This window comes from Macrobrachium nipponense, chromosome 7, assembly GCF_015104395.2.
Source record: "Macrobrachium nipponense isolate FS-2020 chromosome 7, ASM1510439v2, whole genome shotgun sequence".
NCBI classification, from domain to species: Eukaryota; Metazoa; Arthropoda; class Malacostraca; order Decapoda; family Palaemonidae; genus Macrobrachium; species Macrobrachium nipponense.
Window position 1 is genome coordinate 44,599,534 of NC_061109.1, and position 21,875 is coordinate 44,621,408.

A 21,875-nucleotide genomic window follows, 5' to 3' on the forward strand; every position below is an offset into this window, starting at 1 on the left:
TATTGCGGCACTTCGGGAGGCGTTCCCTGATTGGTCCGAAGGATCACTGACCCTTGTACACGGATACACTAATTATTTGGGCGTTCCGTAAGGACGGACACGCAGGTTTAATGGCTACCTGTACGGCCTGTACAGGTACAATGGCACTTATGGAGGCGTTCCTTGGAGCACTGGTATCGTGCTGTGTGTCCCGGACACTACATGCAGTATACTTAAAACTATACTGAGTGAAATGGCACTGCTCATGGCAGAGTGAAATAGTGGAGGAGAGAAAGTAAAAGGTGGGAGTACTTCAGCAGCCAGTCGATGGACAGTGTCAAGAATTAGTGGCACTGTAAAAATGGTAAGACCTGACGTGCACTGGTGGTGGCCAGTCCTAAACTGGTAACGACTTCCCTGTCTGGAAGTAATGAATTTGCGTGGCACACTGTGCGAATTGTGCTTGCGTACAACGCAACGTCTTTTGTGATAAAGAAAATGAAAAGACCACTCGGGCAACGACAGGTAATGGAAATTTTAGAAATGCTCAGTCACTCGCTGAAGTACTCGATAAATGAAACAAATAAATGTTTGCAAACTGCACTGGACACATGCGCGTACGTATCACGCTGTGTAAATGAAAGACACAAGAGACTAAAATAAGGTTAATTCGGCATGCTATAATTAATGGTAAGATGTAGTACTCTTGGCTTCGTGAATAATGGGTTCTGGTTTTCTCTCTCTCTCTCTCTCTCTCTCTCTCTCTCCTCTCTCTCTCTCTCTCTCTCTCTCGGAGAGGGTGAAAAATGATATGTGAATGAACTCCCTTATATTTGAATTGAACCACTAATGTTCGTTTAATATGACGCAACTTGCGTTAAATGATTTACTTACGTTAACGTGAAATGAAAGAATTGCTTTGGATAACGTTTTATGAAGAATTATAACGCGCTCGCGGTGAACGATTTTTACGTTACTAGTAGCGGCTCGCGCTTATGAAATGATTTGCGTTTCAATATGAATTTTACAACGACGCGTTTTACGTTAACAATTCTTGTGATTTACTCTACTTGAGATTTTACGTTAACTTTATGTAAGATTACTAGGTCCCCGTGAACGTGAAATGACGGTAAGGATTTTAAAACGATGTTACAAACAATTGTAAATGAGGTTACGTTAAGTGCGAAGTGAAATGAAGCTTCGCTCAGCGCGCGAGTGAGCGATGCGAGGCTTGCAACACGTGACGGCGAGAAGCGGGTTAGCACCACGGTGTGCTAGCAGTGATGGCGAATCAGCTGATTCTCTGTAAATGCGAAGGCAATTTACAACACAAAATACTACTTTCTTATTCAAGGCGAATTACGTTAATTTTTCTGGCAGGACGATAGATACTAGTACAGACATTGATATTATTTACGTTAAAACTTCGTGACTTACGTTACTTTGCTTAAATTGTTTAGATCATGTTGAAAGAGAAACACATGGCTGCCGCTGTGAATGAGACGAAGGTTGGTGTGAGACCGCGCAGGCTGCGAGAGAAGCGCGAAGCTGAATTTAAGCTGAGAGGTAGCGGTTACCAACACTTGGAATGAAAACTAAGTTTAAAAATGGATTCCCTAACATATCACAGACAAAAAAATTGTACACTTCTTTTGCCATAACATTAGTAAAACACTCCTAACTAGCTAGGCTTTCAAACACAGCAATAAACCCTGGCAAAGCACTTCCTAGTTTTGATCTGGTTCTTTCTGGCATCTATTCTACACACGTGCTCTGTCTCGTCCGACGAGCACAATGCGATTTATAAAATAACAGAATTCGCTCGGCGCTCTGGCCGTTACAATATAATAATATTTCTACCTTCACATTTGTTTAAAACACTTCTAAATAAAAATACTTAACGTACCTTAAGCTAACATAGGTTATAAATAATCATATTAATGAATGGAATACCTTACCGTGAGTCAGTGTGTCTTCTTTCCCTGCAAGTGTGCTTGATTTACGCTTTGTAAAATAATTTACAGTTTACGTTTTACAACGGATAACGCGATTTACAAGCTTTTTTTAAGCAAGCTAGGTTCAATCCAGGCAAGATTCGCCAATGTTACGTATATAGGGCCTTGTGAGAGACTAGATACGTAAACGGAAACAATTGAGGGATTTCAAGAGGGAATTGCTTGAACTTACCGTAAACTGATAGTTATGATTTTTCTTTCTTTAGAGGGAAGGTCGCCAGAAAACTCAGCTCGTTACTTTAAAACTATTTATTTACAAAAGGCCCGTGCTGCCTGGAGAAAAAGTTCAAATGATATTGGCCCCCACGTTGGGGCTTATAGTCTCATTCAAGTCAAGCTGATTTTCATTCACTTTGGGTTAATGCACACTTGCGGCGAGAGACGGCACGTGCTCATGGAACTGGAAAAAGAATCCCAGATTAAACGAGATAAAAGGAAAAATGACTTCTTGCTTTGATTAATTAATTCTCTAATACTGGGGAGAAGGAACTTTTTAAGGTTTCACTGAAGTATGCAATGACTCCATTGGTCTGGGACGATCACACAAGGGGAAGCATGCGGCCATGAGGCAGTGAGAGGGAACAAAGGGATGAATTCCTTTTGTTGTTGCTGGAAATTGAATTGGGAATGTAGGATCACAATGATAATTGGTTGGGAGAGACTGGCAATATGCTGTTCCACAAGACATACCTGGATGTCGTGTTCAGTGTGGACCTTTGAAGAAAATGTGGCTCTTTGTAGGAAAGTATGGGGGCCCCTTTGTCTGAGGCCTGGGTCATCGGCGCGCCACTCAACGCCCTGGGTAGGCCTAAAGGAAAGCAGGTAATTTGACCTCTGTCCGAGATCACGTCTCGCAGCCGACTGAGACAGAATTCAGTTGGGTTGCGTTGGGGGTTGGAGGTCAGCTTAACCCCCACGATCAAAGGCAAATCCTGGAAAACAAGCATACAGCCAGCAGAGGGGTCACAGGAGAGGGCTTAAGTATAGGTCTAAGAAGTACCAATCTGCCTACACCCTTCCCTTTTGAGATACGTCCCTACAGCTGATAGAACTCTTTTCCCCCAACTGGGGTAACTTCTATCTCTAGCGGTTGGGGGTTTTGGGTTTCCCGCGGTTACTAAAAATCAGCTGATATTCTAAAGAAATGGCTGCCGTTTTCCAAAATCTAATTAATTAGTTAATTGCGGGGTAGACGAACGATCTATAAACGTCACAATATATATATATATATATATATATTATATATATATATATATATATATATATATATATATATATATATATATATAGATATATAGATATATATATATATATATATATATATATATATATATATATGATATACAGTAGACCCTTGACTCACGAACGCATTGACCCACGTACAACTCGATCCCCGACCAAAATTATAGGTAAAATTTCACCCTTGACCTACGAACTAACTTTGAGATACGAACAAAAAAAAAATGCGGAAAATAAAAATTCTGTTTGGGTCATGAACTAATTTTGAGACATGAACATTTGAAAAATGCTGGAAATTTCTGGAAAATAACAATTCACTTTGTTTCAACAAACTAATTTTTAGACACAAACATTTGAAAAATGCGCGAATCGCCCAGCACACGTGAGAGCTTTTGAGTTGCCATGGGAACAGCCATCCTCCCAAGCCGCCCACAGTTGCACGGCGTCACCCACGCATCGCTCTTTGTCTCATCTCATTGTGTACAAGACGTTCGTCAATCGCTTAGCATTTTTTGCGCTAAAACTTGTGATTTTCTTCATAATGGGCCCTAAGAAAGTGAAGATGGTGGTGAAAGTAAGAAAGTGAAGAGTGATGGTGAGAAGAGGGTGCAGAGGAAGATAACCATTGAAATAAAGAAAGAATTATAGAAAAGTTTGAACGTGGTGTTCGCAGTGACCGATATCGCAAGTGAGTACAAGATGGGCCAAGTCGACAATTTCGACAATTTTGAAAAAACAAGGATGCCATTAAAGAAGCAAATGTTGCGAAGGGAGTACAGTACTAACCAAGATGAGATCGCAAACCCTCGAAGAGGCAGAAAAAATAATTTTGAAGTGGGTACATGAGAAACAGATGGCAGGTGATAGTGTAAACGAGCGATCATCTGCGAGAAAGCTCGGCAAGTGTATCAGAGTTACGTACCGCACATGAAATTCTGCGTGGCGGAAACTTTGGCCCCAGTGCGTAACTGTCCGTGACTTTGAGGGCTTCGATGCAGAGATTGTGCAAGAAATTGTGTCCATGGGCACAGTATGGGTCTACAAGTCAACGACGAAGATGTTGAAGAATTGGTCGCTGAACATTCAGAAGATTTGAACTGCGGACGAACTTGTTCAACTCACAAAAGAGCAGCAGGAGCAACTTGCTCGAGCAATCAACTGACGAAGAGGAGGCTGGGGAGGAAGGTTTACGATGTCAGCAGTGATGTGATAAAAGCCACATTGAAAAGTGGAATGATGTCCAGTGCTTCCTTGAATTGTATCATCCGGACAAAATTGTTATGAACAGGATCGTGAATATGCTCAATGAAAATTTAATGAGCCATTCAGAAAAGTTATGCAAGGAAGGAAAAGGCAACAGACATTGGAATAAGTTTTTGTGATTAAACGTCACCAAAAAAAACCTAGAAGAGTTGAATCTCCGGAACGAGATCTCCCCGACCTGGATGGGGGAGGGTCTCCTTCCGCACAATAACCTCCTCCCCACCCACCACCCTCCTCTTCTCTTGTCCGTCAAGCCAGAAGTCTCGCCAGTCATAGTAAGTGTTCACTTTACAAACGTTTTTATAGTGTTAGTTTACCATTTTAAATTATATTATTAGAATATATTAAGGTTTTTTTACACTGACTTTTACATTATCTGTGTAAAATAAGGCAAAATATACATAATATATATTGGTTCGTAGGGTCGAGAACCAATTAATATTATTCCCATTAAACCTTATGGGGAAATTAGCTCCGAGTCACGAACAATTTGGAACACGACCAAGGTCTAGGAACGGATTGTGTTCGTGAGTCAAGGGTCTACTGTATAGTAGATATAGATATATATATATAGATACTATATATAGATATATATATAGATATATATATATATATATACATATCTATATATATATCATATATATATCTATATATCTATATATATATATATATATATATATATATATATATATATATATATATATATAGATATATATATATATAGAAATATATATATAATATATATAATATATGTATATATATATATATATATATATATATATATATATATATATATATATATATATATATATATATATATATATATATATAATATAAGGATATTTTGGGAATGATAGGAAAAATTAGGCGTAAGGCATGTGATGTCAGACACTTTATTGTTATTATATTATTTCAGTTAAGATGAAAGAGATTATGTCAAGATAAGTGGACCCACTTTTTTTCAAGACTATTATACCAGTGATTTATATATATATATATATATATATCATATATATATATATATATATATATATATATATATATATATGTGTGTATGTGTATGTGTATGTGTATGTGTGTGTGTGTGTGTGTGTATGTATTTATAAACCAAATTGGCATATTCTTGAAAAATGTGGGTTCGCTAATCTTGATGTGATCCAATTAAACATTCACATGGAATAATCACACAGGGCCATTGACTTGATATTCAAGCTTCCAAAGAATGTTGGTTTAAACATCCCACCACAGACCCCACACTGCAGCAGTAATTGGTCGTGATACAAAGCCAGATGATTTTTCATTGGTTGGGGGAGACGTGAACTCGCGATATCTGAGCGGCATGCCACGATACTAGTGAATTTTTTTTGTAATACTTATCGTTGCTTTTCAATATTTTTATTTTATTAAATCACCAGAATGGGAATTTGAATGAAAGAGTGGAAAATGCAATACAATTGAAAATGATTCAGAATACAGTTGAAATTCCTAAGGGATTATTACACCTGTCTGGATAGGTATATATTGTATTAGGTAATGACCACTTGCAGTCATGAACTTATACTGCAAGTCATGGTTGTTTTAGCCCCATAAGTCATGGGGAAGAGGGGGAAATGGAATCAAGTTGCTGTATAAGGGAAGATCTTGGAAGTAGTAGAACATTCATGTTACTTTGTGGATACTAGATTGGGAAGTAGTTATCAAGAGGGTAATAAGGCAAGTAGTATCAACAGACTGCAGGAAATTTAGAGAAGTTGGCCCTGTATTTTTCTTTGCTGCTGAAACATAGATACTGGCACTGTGAATTGGGAAGAGCCAACTACAAATGAGGATCTTGAAAAGGCATATGACAGGCCACCAAGAAGAAATAGTATATTGGTGTATGAGAAAGAAGTACTGGAGAAGTTTGTAAGGTTAGTGAAGATGATGTATGGGGAGGCCAAGAACCACTGTACAGACTGTGGAGACTGAGGCATTCCCTGTGGAGGTTGGCCTTCATCAGGGATCAGCTCTCAGTCCATTCTTGTTTCTCGTCGTTATAGGTATTTTGACATCAGAATTAAGGAACAACAAAGAACTGTGGGAACTGGTGTTTTCTGATTATTTAGTCATTATAGCAGGCACAGAAGGACTGCAAGAAAGTTTTAGCATGGAGAGGAGCCCTAGAAGGAAAGGATTGAAAGAACATTAGAAAGACATGGCTAGTGATTATCAGTAAAGAAGGACAGAAGAAGTAAACATTCAAGTGGAAGATGGTACAGTGCTAAAACAGAAAAATGAGTTTTATATTGGTAACTTACCCAGGACAGAGGCAACATGTTTTTCTTTGTTAATAATTGGAATTACCCTTTGCTGCAAAGCACCCAGTGAAATAGTAGGCAACTCACGACTATACCGCCGCTCCACTTGTGAAGGGTAAGATGAGCGCCAACCAGAGGCAGTTATCTTCCTGCAGCAGCTCTTATCAGTGAAGGAAACAACAAGCATTATATTAATACTTGAAATTTTTTCTCTTCTCAATCTTACCATTTCTAATGTTTTGGGGGTAGATATACAATTTTATGATAAAATATAGTTTTATATATACTTACCAAGTACTAATTACATGATTGGAGCCTGCCCCCCTGCCCTCGTTGTAACATAAGGGCATAAACAAATTGGAACTCTTATGTTGGTTATTCCTCTCTTTCCCTGAAATTGAGCACGGCTAGTCACCTACCCAAATCAAAATAGCACGAACCGCGAATTTCAAAATATTAGCTATGACGAGTGAAACTAATAGCAATGTAATTACTTGGTAGGTATACACAAAACTTTATTTTATCATAAAAATGTCATTTCAACTACTTTGGATCAATAATAAGAGAGGAAGGAGGTACTGAGAAAACAGTGAGACAGAGTGAAAGAAGCATGGCAAAAATGGAGAAAAGTAAGAGGAGTTATTTTAGACAAGAAAATGCCATTAAGGCTCAAAATGAAGATTTATAAGACAGTTATCAGACCCATACTACTGTGTAGTGCAGAAACTTGGGCACTTGGAGGAAAGAGGAGGAAATGTTGGAAAGAACCAAGATGAGGATGATGAGGTGAATTGCTGGAATATCACTACGTACTGGAAAGGAGGGAGAGTCAGGATATAAGAAGAATGTGTGGTATATGTAATGTAAAGGAGAAGGCTAGGGAAGCTTGTTTGAGATATTATGGCCATTTAATAAGAAGAGAAGAGATGGAACCAATCAAGAAAGCTAAGAACATGCCAGTGGTGGGGAGGAGGAGTGTGGGCCATCAGCAGATCAGATGAATGGATGTGGTGAGGAGGGATGTGGGTGAGGTGGGACTTGGGGAAGAACAAGCAAGGAATAGAAATAGATGGAAAAAAGTTGACTTAAGCAGCCAATACTGTATACGTACAGTGGGACTAATAAGGTTGAAAGAAGAATTACAAATGAAATGGCAAAAAAGATATTTTGCCCAATTACTGTAAAAATAGATCAGAGATTTAAGTGTCTTTTGATTGGATGTTGTCTGGCTTCTTGACTACCAAGAATAGAATTGTCTTGGTCAGGTGATGGTAAGAGATGAGGTACAGTAAGCCTGAAAAACAATAGCTATGGAAATACCAAGGCCAAGACTTGTAGGAACCCGGAAGACATTTTGGGAAGACATAGGTGAACACCCGGATTGGGTTAAAAATTTGGCTGCAAGTGTATAAAACAAGGCATGGAGAAAACTCGGTTCTTGCCTAACCCCAGGAAGTGAAAAAGCCATCATAAGATGATGATGATGTAGATTCAAGGGATTTTTTTTTTACATTTAATTCATGAACAGGTGATGTTTAAATGTGAAATTAAAAGGTACTACTATTATCATTTCTATTCCTGTCCAGGGTTTGGTGATGTGTGCAGCAGCATTAGGTGAATCTGAAGCCCGTACTCAATTTTGGACTCATGTTTTAGATCCTCCAGTTACCTCATTTAAGCAACTTGTCTCAGCAGAGTCCTTTGCAAAACAATACCAGCAAGAGGAAATGAAGAAGCAGGTTCTGTATCATATTGATAATTTTATAGGTAAGTGATTAATTCCAGTATTTGAGATCTACCATATGTTAACTTTATAGTTGTTCTGAGATTTGATTGAGAAAGCTTGATCCTCTGTTTAAGGGGGGCCGGCCGGCTAATGCCATTTTTTAAGGACAGGACTTTGATATTCATACCACTTAATAAGGTGACTTGGGACATCTCCAAACCGCATATGATTTTCACCTCTGACCTTCAGTTTTGTGACACCAGGGCAATTTATCCCGAAAATAATCATTTTCCAAATACTATCCCCTCCCTTGATATTTAATATTAACACTTGGGATTACTACCATATATAGACCTGATGTAGACCTCAGTCAAATGAGGAGTTTTTTTTTTTTCTAAAAGTCATTATTTTTCTTGATATGAATTTTTCATTATGGTAATAAAATAAACCCTATAAATCTGGGGGGGAAAATTATAAAAAAAAGACGAAACAAAAAAGGGCTTGATTTGATTGTTCTATAATGTCTCTGAGTAATATACCAAATTTCAATGTTATAGCTTTAAAACTAAGTGAGAAGATAGATTTTGAAGGACAATAAGTATAGTTTTGAGATACTGGTGTTCAAAGTTTTCCTTCGCATTTTTATAAAGACAGTGTTAATAAATAATGATTATTATGAATGTATATTTCTTTTTTGTGTATCAATAAACCAAAACTATGTTACCGTAATTTAATCATAAATGATGATCCCTTTGCTCATATATTGTAGCCTGGGGCACTGCGTCAAGCAAGATGGAACACTCCTTCCTACACAACTCTCTCTCTCTCCTTCACTAACTCGGCTTATTACAGCGAATTTTCTTCTGTATGTTAGCGAGATGTTTTCCATGTATTTTCCTCTTTGGCATGATGAAATTCTTGCTGAAACTATGATAAACAAACGTAAATGCAAGAGAATGTCAGAGGTGAAACTCAAAGGTGTACTCTCTTTTTTCAGAGGCAATGTTAATAAATCATGATTATTATGAATTTCATATTCCTTTTTGGGTATAAATAAACCAAAACTATGTTATCAGAAATGAAGATCCCTTTGTTCAAAGATCGTAGCCTGTGGCACAGTGTGACGTGTGTCAGGCAAGACGGGGCCGTTACTACGCAACCCTCCCCCTCTCTCTTCACTAACTACGCTCATATCACGTATATTATGATATTCTGAATCATATTAGAGTGAATTTTCTTCGTCTGTATGTTAGCGAGGTGTTTTGCTTGTCTTTTCCTCATTGGCATTATGAAATTCTTGCTGAAACAAAGATAAACATATGTAAAAGCAAGCGAATGTCAGAGGTGAAACTCGAACGTGTAGACTACTTGGGGTTTGTGCTCGCACTGAATCGTGTTAGTACTTGGGAGTTGACTGACTTCCCTTCTGCGACTCATGGAATCTCTACAGATGCCACTGATCACAATTTCCTTGACAATAATTATCAAAATTTACGATAACAGAAGAAATGTTGCATTTTCTTGTACGAATCAATGTTTTTAGCTTATTGAGTTACGTTTACTAATTACCCTGTAACTAAGAAAGTAAGAGGAATTTTGACGAAATATTTAGTATATGTATTCTCAATTGCCATATGAAGCTCCATGAATTTTTTCAAGACTGCATTTTTCATCCTGTACCCCCGTAAATAAGGGTTCTGGCCGGCCCCCTTAAACCCTAAGGGACAAGGTAAATATATATCATGCACACCCCCTGACCAGGTCAAAGTTTAAGGTTGGCCAATTTAAAAAAAAAAAAAAAAAAAAACATAGTAATAGAAAGAGGAAGATAAAAAATGCAGATGATGTAAGAAAAATAATTCTAAAAAATTTTCCCTACGTGAAAGGAAAGTTGAAACTGACTATTTACAACCCCGTGTGGGTCCTCTTTTACAAGACACTTATAAATTTTACCAAGTTATACATGTTTTTTTTTCTAAATTTATTTTATTTTGCAAAATATTAATTGCAGTTCATACAAAATCTTAACAGATAAGAACTAAAATCCAAAACAAATTCTGAGTGTGTTTGTTATAGGATCAAGGAAATTATTATTGGAATGCATTAACGTATAGTGACAGGCACTATAATGAAAAAAACGCTTTAATGACTCTAGGTGAAACAGCGAAGCCACAGAATCATTGTGTTAACAATCAGGCATTTATGGGCCTAAACAGGTTTCCTTGAGAGTGCATGAAAGGACCTTTCACACTCAGCCCTCGCGTGACAAGGGAAGTTGTGTCAAGTGTTGAACAAAGCTTCACAGATGTCCCAGAGAATCAGAAAACCCAAGACACATTTTACACCTTCCTAGACCTATGTCACCCCACTACATGAAAATTAAATTGACGCTACGCCTCTTCTGACACCTACTGACACGTCCGAGTACCAAGAATTAATTTCGGATAGGCCAACGCAAGAGGCTGTCTGGCTTAGTGTTAGTAAGAAGAATTCAATGGCCTTTTGTTTGAAGGAGAAGTTTGAGGCTCCTCCCTGTATAAGACAAGCCTATAGACCTTAGCCAATAAGAGTAACAGTGCACAGTCTACAAAAGATGACCTTCAAAGGCCTTAACCAATGCCTATAAGGGCACACCCTCAAGGGTTAGAGTATAAAAGGAGGAGGCATTTCTCAATGAGAAACTTATCAATTACAATAGAAAAGACGACAGGAGGCGTTTTGAAGAAAAGGGAACAACCACTCACACATAATGGTTCTCACAGAAAATGCCACACCCAAAGTCAAAATCGAGAACCCAGAGGCAGTGCTGGAAAAATTACATCGAAAATAAAAGAGCTCGACACAGCCCTGAAGGAAAAAAAAGAAAGTAGAGAGAAGAAGAGAGAAAGGGGAAGAAGCCAAATTTGAGGGAGTGAGAAAGGGGCATGGAGGTGGGTGTGAAAGTGTTGATTACAGCACATAGACAAAGTGAAGCATATAATTCTTGAGTGCCAGTAGACAGAACGAACTTGCGAAGAAACAAAATGCCTTTTTAAAATAGTCTGTCTTGGTTCAAACACCCAAATCATAGATGGAAGAAGTTATAATTTTTAATATCAAGAATAAATATATATAAGGGACACATTAAATTTATTTTCCCAAGATAATAAATATTTCCGAAATTGTCTCCCGTATGCTGACGGCGTTCGCGAGTGAGCACTGAAGCGGAAAAAAGTTTTTTTTCAAAAAATCACAGCATGCTTAATTTTCAAGATTAAAAGTTAATTTTTGACTCCTTTTTTTGTCATTGCCTGAAGTTTAGTATGCAACCATCAGAAGTGAAAAAAATATCATTATCATATATAAATATTGGAATATCTGTCTTCTGCAGTATAAGCATCTCTGATCGTCTCCCTTAGCCAAAATGATATTGTATTCTTGGACACTTCCTTCTTGTTCCGTCCTGTACTTACGAACAACCTCTGGCACCCTGGCCTGAGGTGCCTTGTTCTCTTTAAGTACTCCCTTAGTGCCCTGACGGGGCACAGGAGCATTTCAGCTTTGTCGTTGTCTACAAAGTCTGCCAAGGAAGGTATGGTAAAGGAGTCGAATCTGCCGTCTACTATTGTTGGATTTTGGGTCTTTGCCACGAATTCTGGGACAAACTCACACACCATTGATCTCCAACCTCTCGAGTGCTTTATGAGATATGAGAGGCCCATGAGCTCCCCCTCCCCCACCCCGCCTTTTGGTTGAAGCCAGGGCCAATAAGAAGACTGTCTTCCAGGGTCAGGCTCCTATCCGTGGACTGCCTTAGTGGTTCGTAGGGGGGTTTTGTCAGACTACTCAGTACCTTGGTTAGATCCCAATCTGGGGCTTTTAGCTCCTTTGGTGGGCATGACTGTTCAAAGCTCCTCATCAGCATGGCCAACTCCCATGAAGACGATATGTCCACTCCTTTCATTCGTAAGACTGAGGCTAGAGCAGTCCTGTACCCCTTCACTGCAGATACAGACATATGTTTTTCTGTTCTGAGATATATCAGAAAGTCTGCTAACTGCTGAATAGTGGTACCGAGTGGAGACACGTTCCCTCTACGACACCAATCACAGTATGCTGACCACTTTCCTTGGTATACTGTCGCAGATGATTTTCTGATATTACCTGCCATCTGAGTTGCTGCTTTCTGCGAAAACCCTCGCTCTCGGAGGAGATACTTGACAGTCTCCACCCGTGAAGCGATAGGGACTTCACCGACCTGGTGGTACCTCTCCACGTGAGGCTGACACAGAAGGTTGCTCCCATGGAGGTAACTCTCTTGGCACATCTACTAGGAGTTCCAGTAGGTCTGGAAACCACTCTGCTTTCGGCCATAACGGGGCTACCAGGGTCATCTTGAGGTTCTGAGACCGCATTACCCTGTTCAGAACCTGACGGATTAGACAAAATGGAGGAAATGCGTACACGTCCAGATTGTCCCAGGGGTGTTGTAGCGCATCTTCTGCTACTGCCTCTGCGTCCGGGACTACTGAACAATACACTTCCAACTTTTTGTTGTACCTGGTTGCGAATAGTCTATGATCGGTCCTTCCCACAACATGAGCATCCTGTCCACTACCTGTTGGTGAGGGACCACTCCGTTCTCAGAATCTGATCCCTGCGGCTCAACTTGTCGGCCACTATGTTTCTTTTTCCCGGAATATACCTGGCCTTGATGTCTACCAGGTTCTCTATAGCCCACTGGTGAAGTTGAACTGTCATCACGTGTAACTGCGAGAAACTAGGCCTCCTTGCTTGTTTATATAAGCTACTACTGTGGTGTTGTCTGACATCAATACCACTGAGTGTCCCTTTACTCTCCCTGAATTCTTGTAGAGCCAGGAAAGCTGCTTTCAACTCCAGCACGTTTATATGGAGTTCTCTGTCCTTGCAACTCCATTTTGCTGACACCATCAACTCCTCCATATGGGCTCCCCAGCCTTCTAGTGACGCATCCGAGAACAGCAAGAGGTCTGGGGAGGATTGTTGAAGGGGGACACCCACTGTCAGATTGTCGTCGTCCACCCACCACAGCAAGTCTTTCCTCACTTCTGCCGACAAGGGAATTTGCTCGTACGGGTGATCTACTGTTGGTGACCAAAACTCCTTCATCCTCCATTGTAGGGACCGAAGGTGTAGCCTTCCTTGTGGTACTAGCTTCTCCAGGGAGGTTAGGATTCCCAGCACCACCTGCCACTGTCTTGCTGGCTGTGTCTGCTTTCCCAGAAAGGCATTCACCACTTGTTTGCATTTCTCTACTCTTTGGTCTGTCGGGAATACTTTGGCTTGTGTTGTGTCTATCACCATTCCCAGATATTCCAAACGTTGACTTGGATCCAGCTGCGACTTCTGCTGATTCACCACAATACCTAGGCTGTGACAAAGCTGCAGGAGGGCCGCCCTGTCCCTGAGTAATTTCTCCCTGGACTTTGCTATCACCAGCCAATCGTCCAGATATCTTATTAGCCTGATCCCCTGAGCATGCGCCCACGCCGACACGAGGGTGAACACTCTTGTAAAAACTTGAGGAGACGTTGTCAATCCGAAGCACAGGACCTTGAATTCGAAAGCTTTCCCTGCAAGACTGAAGCGGAGAAATTTCCTTGAAGACTGATGGACTGGTATCTGAAAGTATGCGTCCTTTAGATCGACTATCAGCATAAAGTCTCCGATTCTGACTGCTTGTAGAACCGTTTTCGGAGTTTCCATCTTGAAACTGGTTTTCCTTATAAACAGATTCAGCGTTGACAGGTCTATTACCCTCCTCCACTCCCCGTTGGCTTTGGGTACCAGGAAAATCCTGCTGTAGAAGCCTTTTGTCGGACTGCATACTTGTTGCACAGCTCCTTTTTCCATCATCTTCTTCACTTCGTCCTGCAGAATAGTGGCCTTCTGAGATTTGTGGGCATAAGTGACGTGGGGTAATGGTTGATCTGTCAGGGGCGGGGTTACCTCAAACGGAATCAAATACCCGATCCTGAGAACATCCACCACCCACTGCTCTGCCCCTAGTTCCTGCCACACCTTCCAGTGATTTGCCAGGCAACCCCCCACTGGTGTGGCCGAGTGATGGGAGGCGCCCATCCTATCTTCTTGAGCCTCTCCCTCTTCCCCTATTGCCCCTTCCTCTGTTGTTTTCTATTGTGAAAGGGCCGATGGGTTATCCTCTTTGGGGAAGAGGGTCTTGTGACTCTATTAGGGATGCTATGTCTCACTGTCTTCTTTCGAGACATCTGCTGTTGTCTTCCCTCCAAAGGAGTAGTTTGACTGTTAGAGGTTTTCCTAACTGCCTGTTGCACCAACCTATCGTTAGTGTCCATCCTTCTTCTATCTATCGCCTCTTCCAGTATGACCTCTGGCAACAGTAGTTGCGATTCCAAGATATCCCCATTCCTCATTGCTAACAGGGAATCCAAATCCACATTGCGGCTTAGTCTAGCCAATGCTGCATCTCTCCTCATTAGCAGGATATTTGCCCAAACATTGGCACTTACGTTTGTCAGGTACGCAATCGCCTTGGACCCTGACTGTAGTAATCTAATGAACAATGGTTCATCCACTACTTTCCTTGTTGCTTCCGAGGATGCAATTTTCTCCACTGCTGTTGACCAAAGGTCTAACCAGGACGCAGCCTGAAAGACAGAAGAAGCTGTTGCTTCTAACGTAGCAGCCTCTTGGTACGTCATCGAAGGGCACTCCATTTTAACCTGATCCAAGGTTAATCCAGGCCTTAACCTTACAACATTAGGGTTCATTTGTCTAGACAGCAAAGGGACCTTCGGTGTCGTATAATATTTCCTTTGCTTTATCATTGGAGGGGGAATAAATTTAAATGATCTATTAGATCTTAAGGAATTATCCCTCCTGCAATCTTGCGTTTACGTGTTGCAAGACCAATTCCGCATGACTCGAACAAGGCAATTCATACGACACCTTGGTATCCCTCTTTAGTCCAAACGCCATGTCAATTCCAGGAGGAAGCATACTGGCCGGTGTTTCTGTCTTCTCCGAAAGGCTATTGAATTGACGAATCAAATCAATAACCTCTGCATACGAAGCCAGAAACTCTTGGTTTTCTCCTTCCTCCGGCTCTAGTGTACCACTCTCCGTCACGAGAGATGTTGTCTCGCCTCTATCTTCTGACAGACGGCCCGGAATTCCAAGGCCGCCTGCCCCTACGGCCGCGGTCTCTTTGATCTTTGCTGGCCGCTGTTGGCTCGATCCCAGATAGTCAGCAGGGAACGAGAACGTCTCACTCTTTCTCTGCTCACGGATCTAGAGCGAGAATCTCGTCTAGATCTCCAAGATGAAGGCTCCCTTAAGACAGAGGTAAGTTCGTCTCTATTAGCATTGGCATCGTTTTCGAGCGTCGGCGAGCCCGGCCTCGGCCTTCTATCCAGACGGACACTGCCTTCCACGAACGTATCCGCCGAGGTTGCCAACTCTCTATTTTTCGTACTTTTAATAGGAGCCTTATCGTCCTTCGTACGTATTTTGAACGGCCTTACGGGCGAAACTGGGACCTGCATTCCACCCTCTGCTGCACCTTTCGCCGCCAACGTCGATTTTACCAGAGGTATCGCAGTTTTTGCGATCCGAACTGGCAAACTTTCCCCGGCCCTTTCTCCCCGGCCCTAAGCCCCCTTTTTTTTCTTTTCGCCCGGGCCCCCCCCCCCCCCCCGTCACCTCTCTCGCTTGTTCGGACTCTTGCGAACGGCTTCGTCTGCCAACCTTGTGCTTAATAGCCACTGATTTCCCGACCTTCTTGCTGACTTGGAAATGACAGTCTTGGTCCGAAGAAGAGGAAGAATTGATTCTTCTCCTCTTGGCCCGAGGATCCGCTAGGAACTCCCGAATCCTCCTCCAACGCTTGACTGGCGCTCGCCGTGACATTATCGGACTTAGCGATGACGCCGAACTAGAGGAAGAAGACGAAGAAGGCGAATCACACTTTTTCTTTTTGTCTCTCTTATTCATTCTCTCCTCTATATCCTGTAATTTCTGCATTACAGTTTGCATTGACGGGTCAGAAGGCGTATTAGCGTCTGGGTGCAGCGAAAAAGGCCGAGAATCGGTCTGTGACGTCATCACGCCTGCCATCTCAGAGTGTGACGTATGTTGTGATGTCATCCCTCTCGTAGGGAGAGACTGAGAGGTTTCTGCTGGCAACCGCACGTTTGCTGCCAAACTACCTCCCACGTTCTGCATCGCTGTAAATACTGAGTGGGATGGTGAAGCCGCAGCATTAATTTTCCCATAAAATTGCAAGCCCGGGGGATGAGGAACATTCAGCGCTGCCGGACCCTGCTGGAACCGTGACGTCATATAATGCGCAAGCCACCATCCAAGGTTGGTACGCCTGGTAGGCCTAGCGCTGACCACGTACCATCTAACCTATGCGCTTGAGTAGCAGGAGCCTGGAACAAAGATGGCGGATCTCCCCCTCTACTTGCTGGGAACAAAGGAGAGTGCAAATTATTCATAAAATTACCCAAGGCCCCTCCTGACGTTTCCGATACAGAACCGCTAGGAGAAACCGAAGGGGTATGAGACAATTCAAAAGCAGGTGGAGAAACATATGGAGCAGCCTGGTTTATTACCGATACAAAAGAAGCCGGTAAGGTTTGGTCATCCAAAGATGGCGTCACCCCCTTTCTTTTGTATTGGCTTTTCCCATAGAACTTCTTCCACTGTTCCACCGACCAACCGCGACAAACAGAACACGGATTAGTAACCGTACATACGTTTTCCCTGCACCTACTACACGTTGGATGAGGATCCGTCGACACCGAAGTTAGGAACCTAGAACAAGGGAAGCCACTGACTCCTGGGCATTTCCTTTGTCTCCTCTTCGAAGCGGTAGACGATCCCGATGTTGAGGCAAAATTCTCCATCATACCACGTATACACTCTTACCACACACTGATCACACTTGGAGAAAGAAAAGGAATGAAAAATAAAAAATGAAATGGATAAAGAACGGGCAAACTGAAAAACCGGCTTTAAATGAGATAGACAGTAACACGTCTTATCTTAAAGGCGGTAGGAAAATAACTGATGGGTCACAGGTAGCCGTGGGCATTCTGGGTATACATGCCCCGTGACCTGGTATAGATGCCATTAGTCCCTGGATCTCACAAGTGTAATTTTAATTCTACCGGTTTCCAGCTTGGCGCTAGTAAATCCTAATGTTAAGACCGAAGGTTTGTTAGTTATGAAAAATACAAATTAGTTACAAATTTGGTATTTCAGATATAATTGTATACAAATTGCACTGGGAACAAAAAGGTTAAAGCTAATGAGTTAGTTATTTTTTCATTGTATTGTACACTAAATTGTGATGATTTTGGTATATAACAAATTGTAAAACAATCAAAGCAACACAGAGAAAATGTTATCACAATATGATGCATGAATTTGTAACGCTCGGACGTAAAAAAAAGCAGTTTTCAAAAATTCACCATAAATTGAAATATTGTGCTAGAGACTTCCCGTTTGTTGCAAAATGAAGGTAATTGATTGAATATTACTAGACTTTAAGTGTTGTAGCTTACAATTACAGTTTTCGACCATTTCAGTTGAGTTAAAGCTGACCGAAGGACGAATTTTTTCTAGGTATCGTTGTTTATATGAAAATATCTCAAAACTAATAAAAGCTACAACCATGGGTTGTTTATTGTTGTATTTTACATGAAATTGCGCACATTTTCATATATAAAGCTTTATGTTACGGTTAATTTAAAATGGTGCAAACATTACGACAATCGGACGAAAAAATTATGATTTTTTCGGAAGAGTTACCGCACGGACATAAGGAAAAAGTTTACTCCATAAATTCACCATAAATCAAAATATTGTGCTAGAGACTTCCAATTTGTTGCAAAATAAAGGTAAATGATTGAATATTACTAGAATGTAATAGTTTTGGCTTACAATTGCGTATTTTTACCATTTTGGTCGAGTCAAAGTTAACCAAAGGTTGAAATTTTGGCACTTATCGTTATTTATATGCAAATATTTCAAAACTGATAAAAGCTACAACCATGGGTTGTTTATTGTTGTATTCTACATGAAATTGCGCACATTTTCATATATAAAACTTTATGTAACGGCTAATTTAAAATGGTGCAAACATTACGACAATCGGACGAAAAAATTTCTGATTTTTTTCGGAAGCGTTACCGCGTGGACATAAGGAAAAAGTTTATTTCATAAATTCACCATAAATCGAAATATTGTGCTAGAGACTTCCAATTTGTTGCAAAATAAAGGTAAATGATTGAATATTACTAGATTGTAATAATTTTAGCTTACAATTGCGTTTTTTTACCATTGCAGTCGAGTCAAAGTTGACCAAAGGTTGAAATTTTGGCACTTATCGTTATTTATATAAAAATATTTCAAAACTGATAAAAGCTACAACCATGAGTTATTTTTAGTTGTATTCTACATGAAATTGTGCACATTTTCATATATAATATTCCATGTAACAGCTAATATAAAATGGTGCAAAAATTATGTCAAAGTGAAGAAATAATTTCTGAGATGTGTCGCTGATGCTTTTTAGTGCGAGAAGAAAGAAATTCGAACTTGCGCGCCTGGTTAACTATTGTAAAGAAAACAACGCCTTGATCCGTGAGCTCCCAGCATCCTACAAGGCGCGTGATTCAAAAGTTTTTGCCTAGTAGCCCTATAACTATTTTTCCGTGAATTTTTAAAAAAACTTTTTTTCGTTGACGTACCATACGTCGGTTCGGCACCCGACAGACAATTTTCGTCGACGTTTAATACGTCCAATCGGCGTTAAACAGTCAAGATATGAAGATAACTAACATCTTTTGCACAAAGCAAACTAATTATATGGCCACCTACTTTAGATCAGTAGACCAGTCTACATATTTGTTGTAAAGTGTTACGAGATTTATGAGATGAAGTAACTTTTTGGGAGGTATACATGTTTCTTCTAATATTTTTACTTGCACTTTTCTTTGCAAAATTACAATTATAACTGACTATCTTAAAAAATGAGAACTAAAACTGGCAGCAATCCCTGGGTATATTTATGAGCAAATAAATAAAAGATGTCGTGGGACAGACAGTGGTGAAACATTCCCCCTCAAGTCTAAAATCATACTGAGAGCTACCTCTGACTCCTGACACCCCGAGCAGTGAAACCACAGTTGCCACAAGTCATTTATAGGGTTATGGCACAGTTATGCCTCCAGCCATCAGAAGATACACTGAGGTCAGACTCCTTTATGGATGTAGCAGTAACTCCTGTGCCAATTTCTTCATTGAAAATTTCTATCTGGTAGTCTGATGCAAGAAAAGATTACTCCTTAACAAATATCCATCTTGAGTAACAACTCTTATTCCACTGTGCCTACCACTACAAAAGGCTTAAACCCAAGATCTTCTTGTCCTTTGGTGACCTTTTTCAGTAGATTGAGATGCTCACATTAAGCTATGGTCAAAACACCCACCTATACTTTCTTGGACACTTACGTCCTCCAGGTAGAAAGGGCCACCCATCATCATTGCTGAATCCCAAACACCAGAGTGAACTCTCCAGACACCTTCCAGCAGTTCTTACCATCTGCTTCTACCAAGGATTTGAGGATGGGAGGAATTGGTTACACCTTTTATGGGGGAAAGTTTGAACATTTGCAGCTGTCTCCAGCAAGAGGTGAAGTAGATGAGGTTGCTGTCTACCCACATACAGTTCTTCAGCCAGTGGAGTACCCCAGAAAGATGAAAGAACTGGGCTAAAGATAGGGGCAGTTATGTGAGCCGTGGAGGATGTCTTTGAGATTTCATTATTGACTTGCCTCTTTTGGAGACAGTGATGACATGAAGAGGTGTTAATCCGTGGAAAGGTTTTTGAGGTTTATGTGAAAAAGTGAATTTTTTAATATTAAATATTTATTACATTAAACATCATATCAGTGTTTGTTATCATTTGATTGAATAACACTATTTATTTATGCTGTAATGTTATCAACTTGAAGCTCCGAAAAATGCATTTCTCATCATAATATATTATGTAAATTGCAGGTGCTGTTCAAGGTTGTCTCATGCCTACTGCACAGTGTCTTTTTACTCGTTTGGTTGGTGTTCTGAATGACAGTGTTCGACTGTTGGATTTGTATCATAACTATCCTACTGTTGTAGAAACAGTTTTGGAACTGTTTGTTGAGTGTGGGAGACGGATGTTGTGTTATCTTACCCCGGTAAGTGATTTATTCCTGCTTAATATGATAAAAACTAGATTATTTGTGAATAAGCAGTTTGACATTATTGTTTAGAAACTCTTAAGGATTTGTTAAGGAATTCATATACCTCTACAGCTGTATTTGTCATTACTGGTTTCAGTCAGGACATAAACACTCTTGCTATATATAAATATTTAAAGTTTGTTTATAACTTTGGGAATTTTTTCCACAATTTCTAAATGTTTCCCTTTCTTGTGATCCCCATTAATGGTAGTGCTGCAGTGTACCTCATACAATGCACTGTAGGCATTACCGAAAGGTGTTTGCTGTATCCAGTTATTAGCTTTTTACCTCCATTCCTACTTCTTTTCTTGCTGTTACCTCTTAGTGCAGTTGTGAGGTTTTCTTCCAGTTCAACCTTTAGCTTATTGTATTTTATTTCTTTTATGTTCTAGATCTGTTAGTTTCATTGTCGTATGTGATGTATGGCTGAAAGAACCCCAGTGCTTGATTTTGCAGACTAAATTTCATAAATCGTAAATCTTTCTTGTGATGAACTTTAGCTGATAAAACATTATGAATTTATTTGTTGTTTTAACTTTTTTGTTATTTCTTTATTTAAACTTTCACTAGTAAATTACAACCAAAAAGTCAGAGTCTGAGTATCTTCTAAACCTTTTTTTTTTTTTCAGAGTGCCAGTAAACAGCTGTATGAAGCATCTGTGCAGTTAGTTGGAACATATGCAAAGCACAACATTGGTCGGCGAACTGTAGAAGCTCGAGGAGAAGAAGACCAATGGAGAGATTTACAGTTACTAATGGAATTATTAACATCACTTCTTTCCAAAGTAAGTCAATTTTAGTCACTGTCAAATGGTCTTAGATAATTATTTTCAGTAGTCTTAAAGACTGATCACTATTTATTTATTTTTATTAATCTTCTAGTAGTTATTTACCATAAGCTGTGGCAGGATCACAAGCTAAAAAAACAAGCTGGCAAAATCCCCCCACATAAACTTAACCAATCCAGCTACCCAACTCACCCTCAGTCACACTTTCCTCTTTACACTACGGAACATGCAGGACAATTGACCTACCTACACACAGAACAAAAACACACAAACAC

The 21,875-nt window shown here is 40.2% G+C and overlaps 1 protein-coding gene across 1 annotated transcript in view; it reads left to right on the forward strand.

Annotated features, from left to right (window-relative positions):
- Window positions 1–21,875, forward strand: part of LOC135217198 (exportin-4-like) — a 114,327-nt gene that overhangs the window by 39,101 nt on the left and 53,351 nt on the right. Inside the window, exons 17-19 of the mRNA XM_064252926.1 lie at window positions 8,380–8,560; window positions 20,592–20,767; window positions 21,442–21,597. Of these exons, the coding sequence (XP_064108996.1) occupies window positions 8,380–8,560; window positions 20,592–20,767; window positions 21,442–21,597 (513 nt within the window). The remainder of the gene's footprint in view (window positions 1–8,379; window positions 8,561–20,591; window positions 20,768–21,441; window positions 21,598–21,875) is intronic.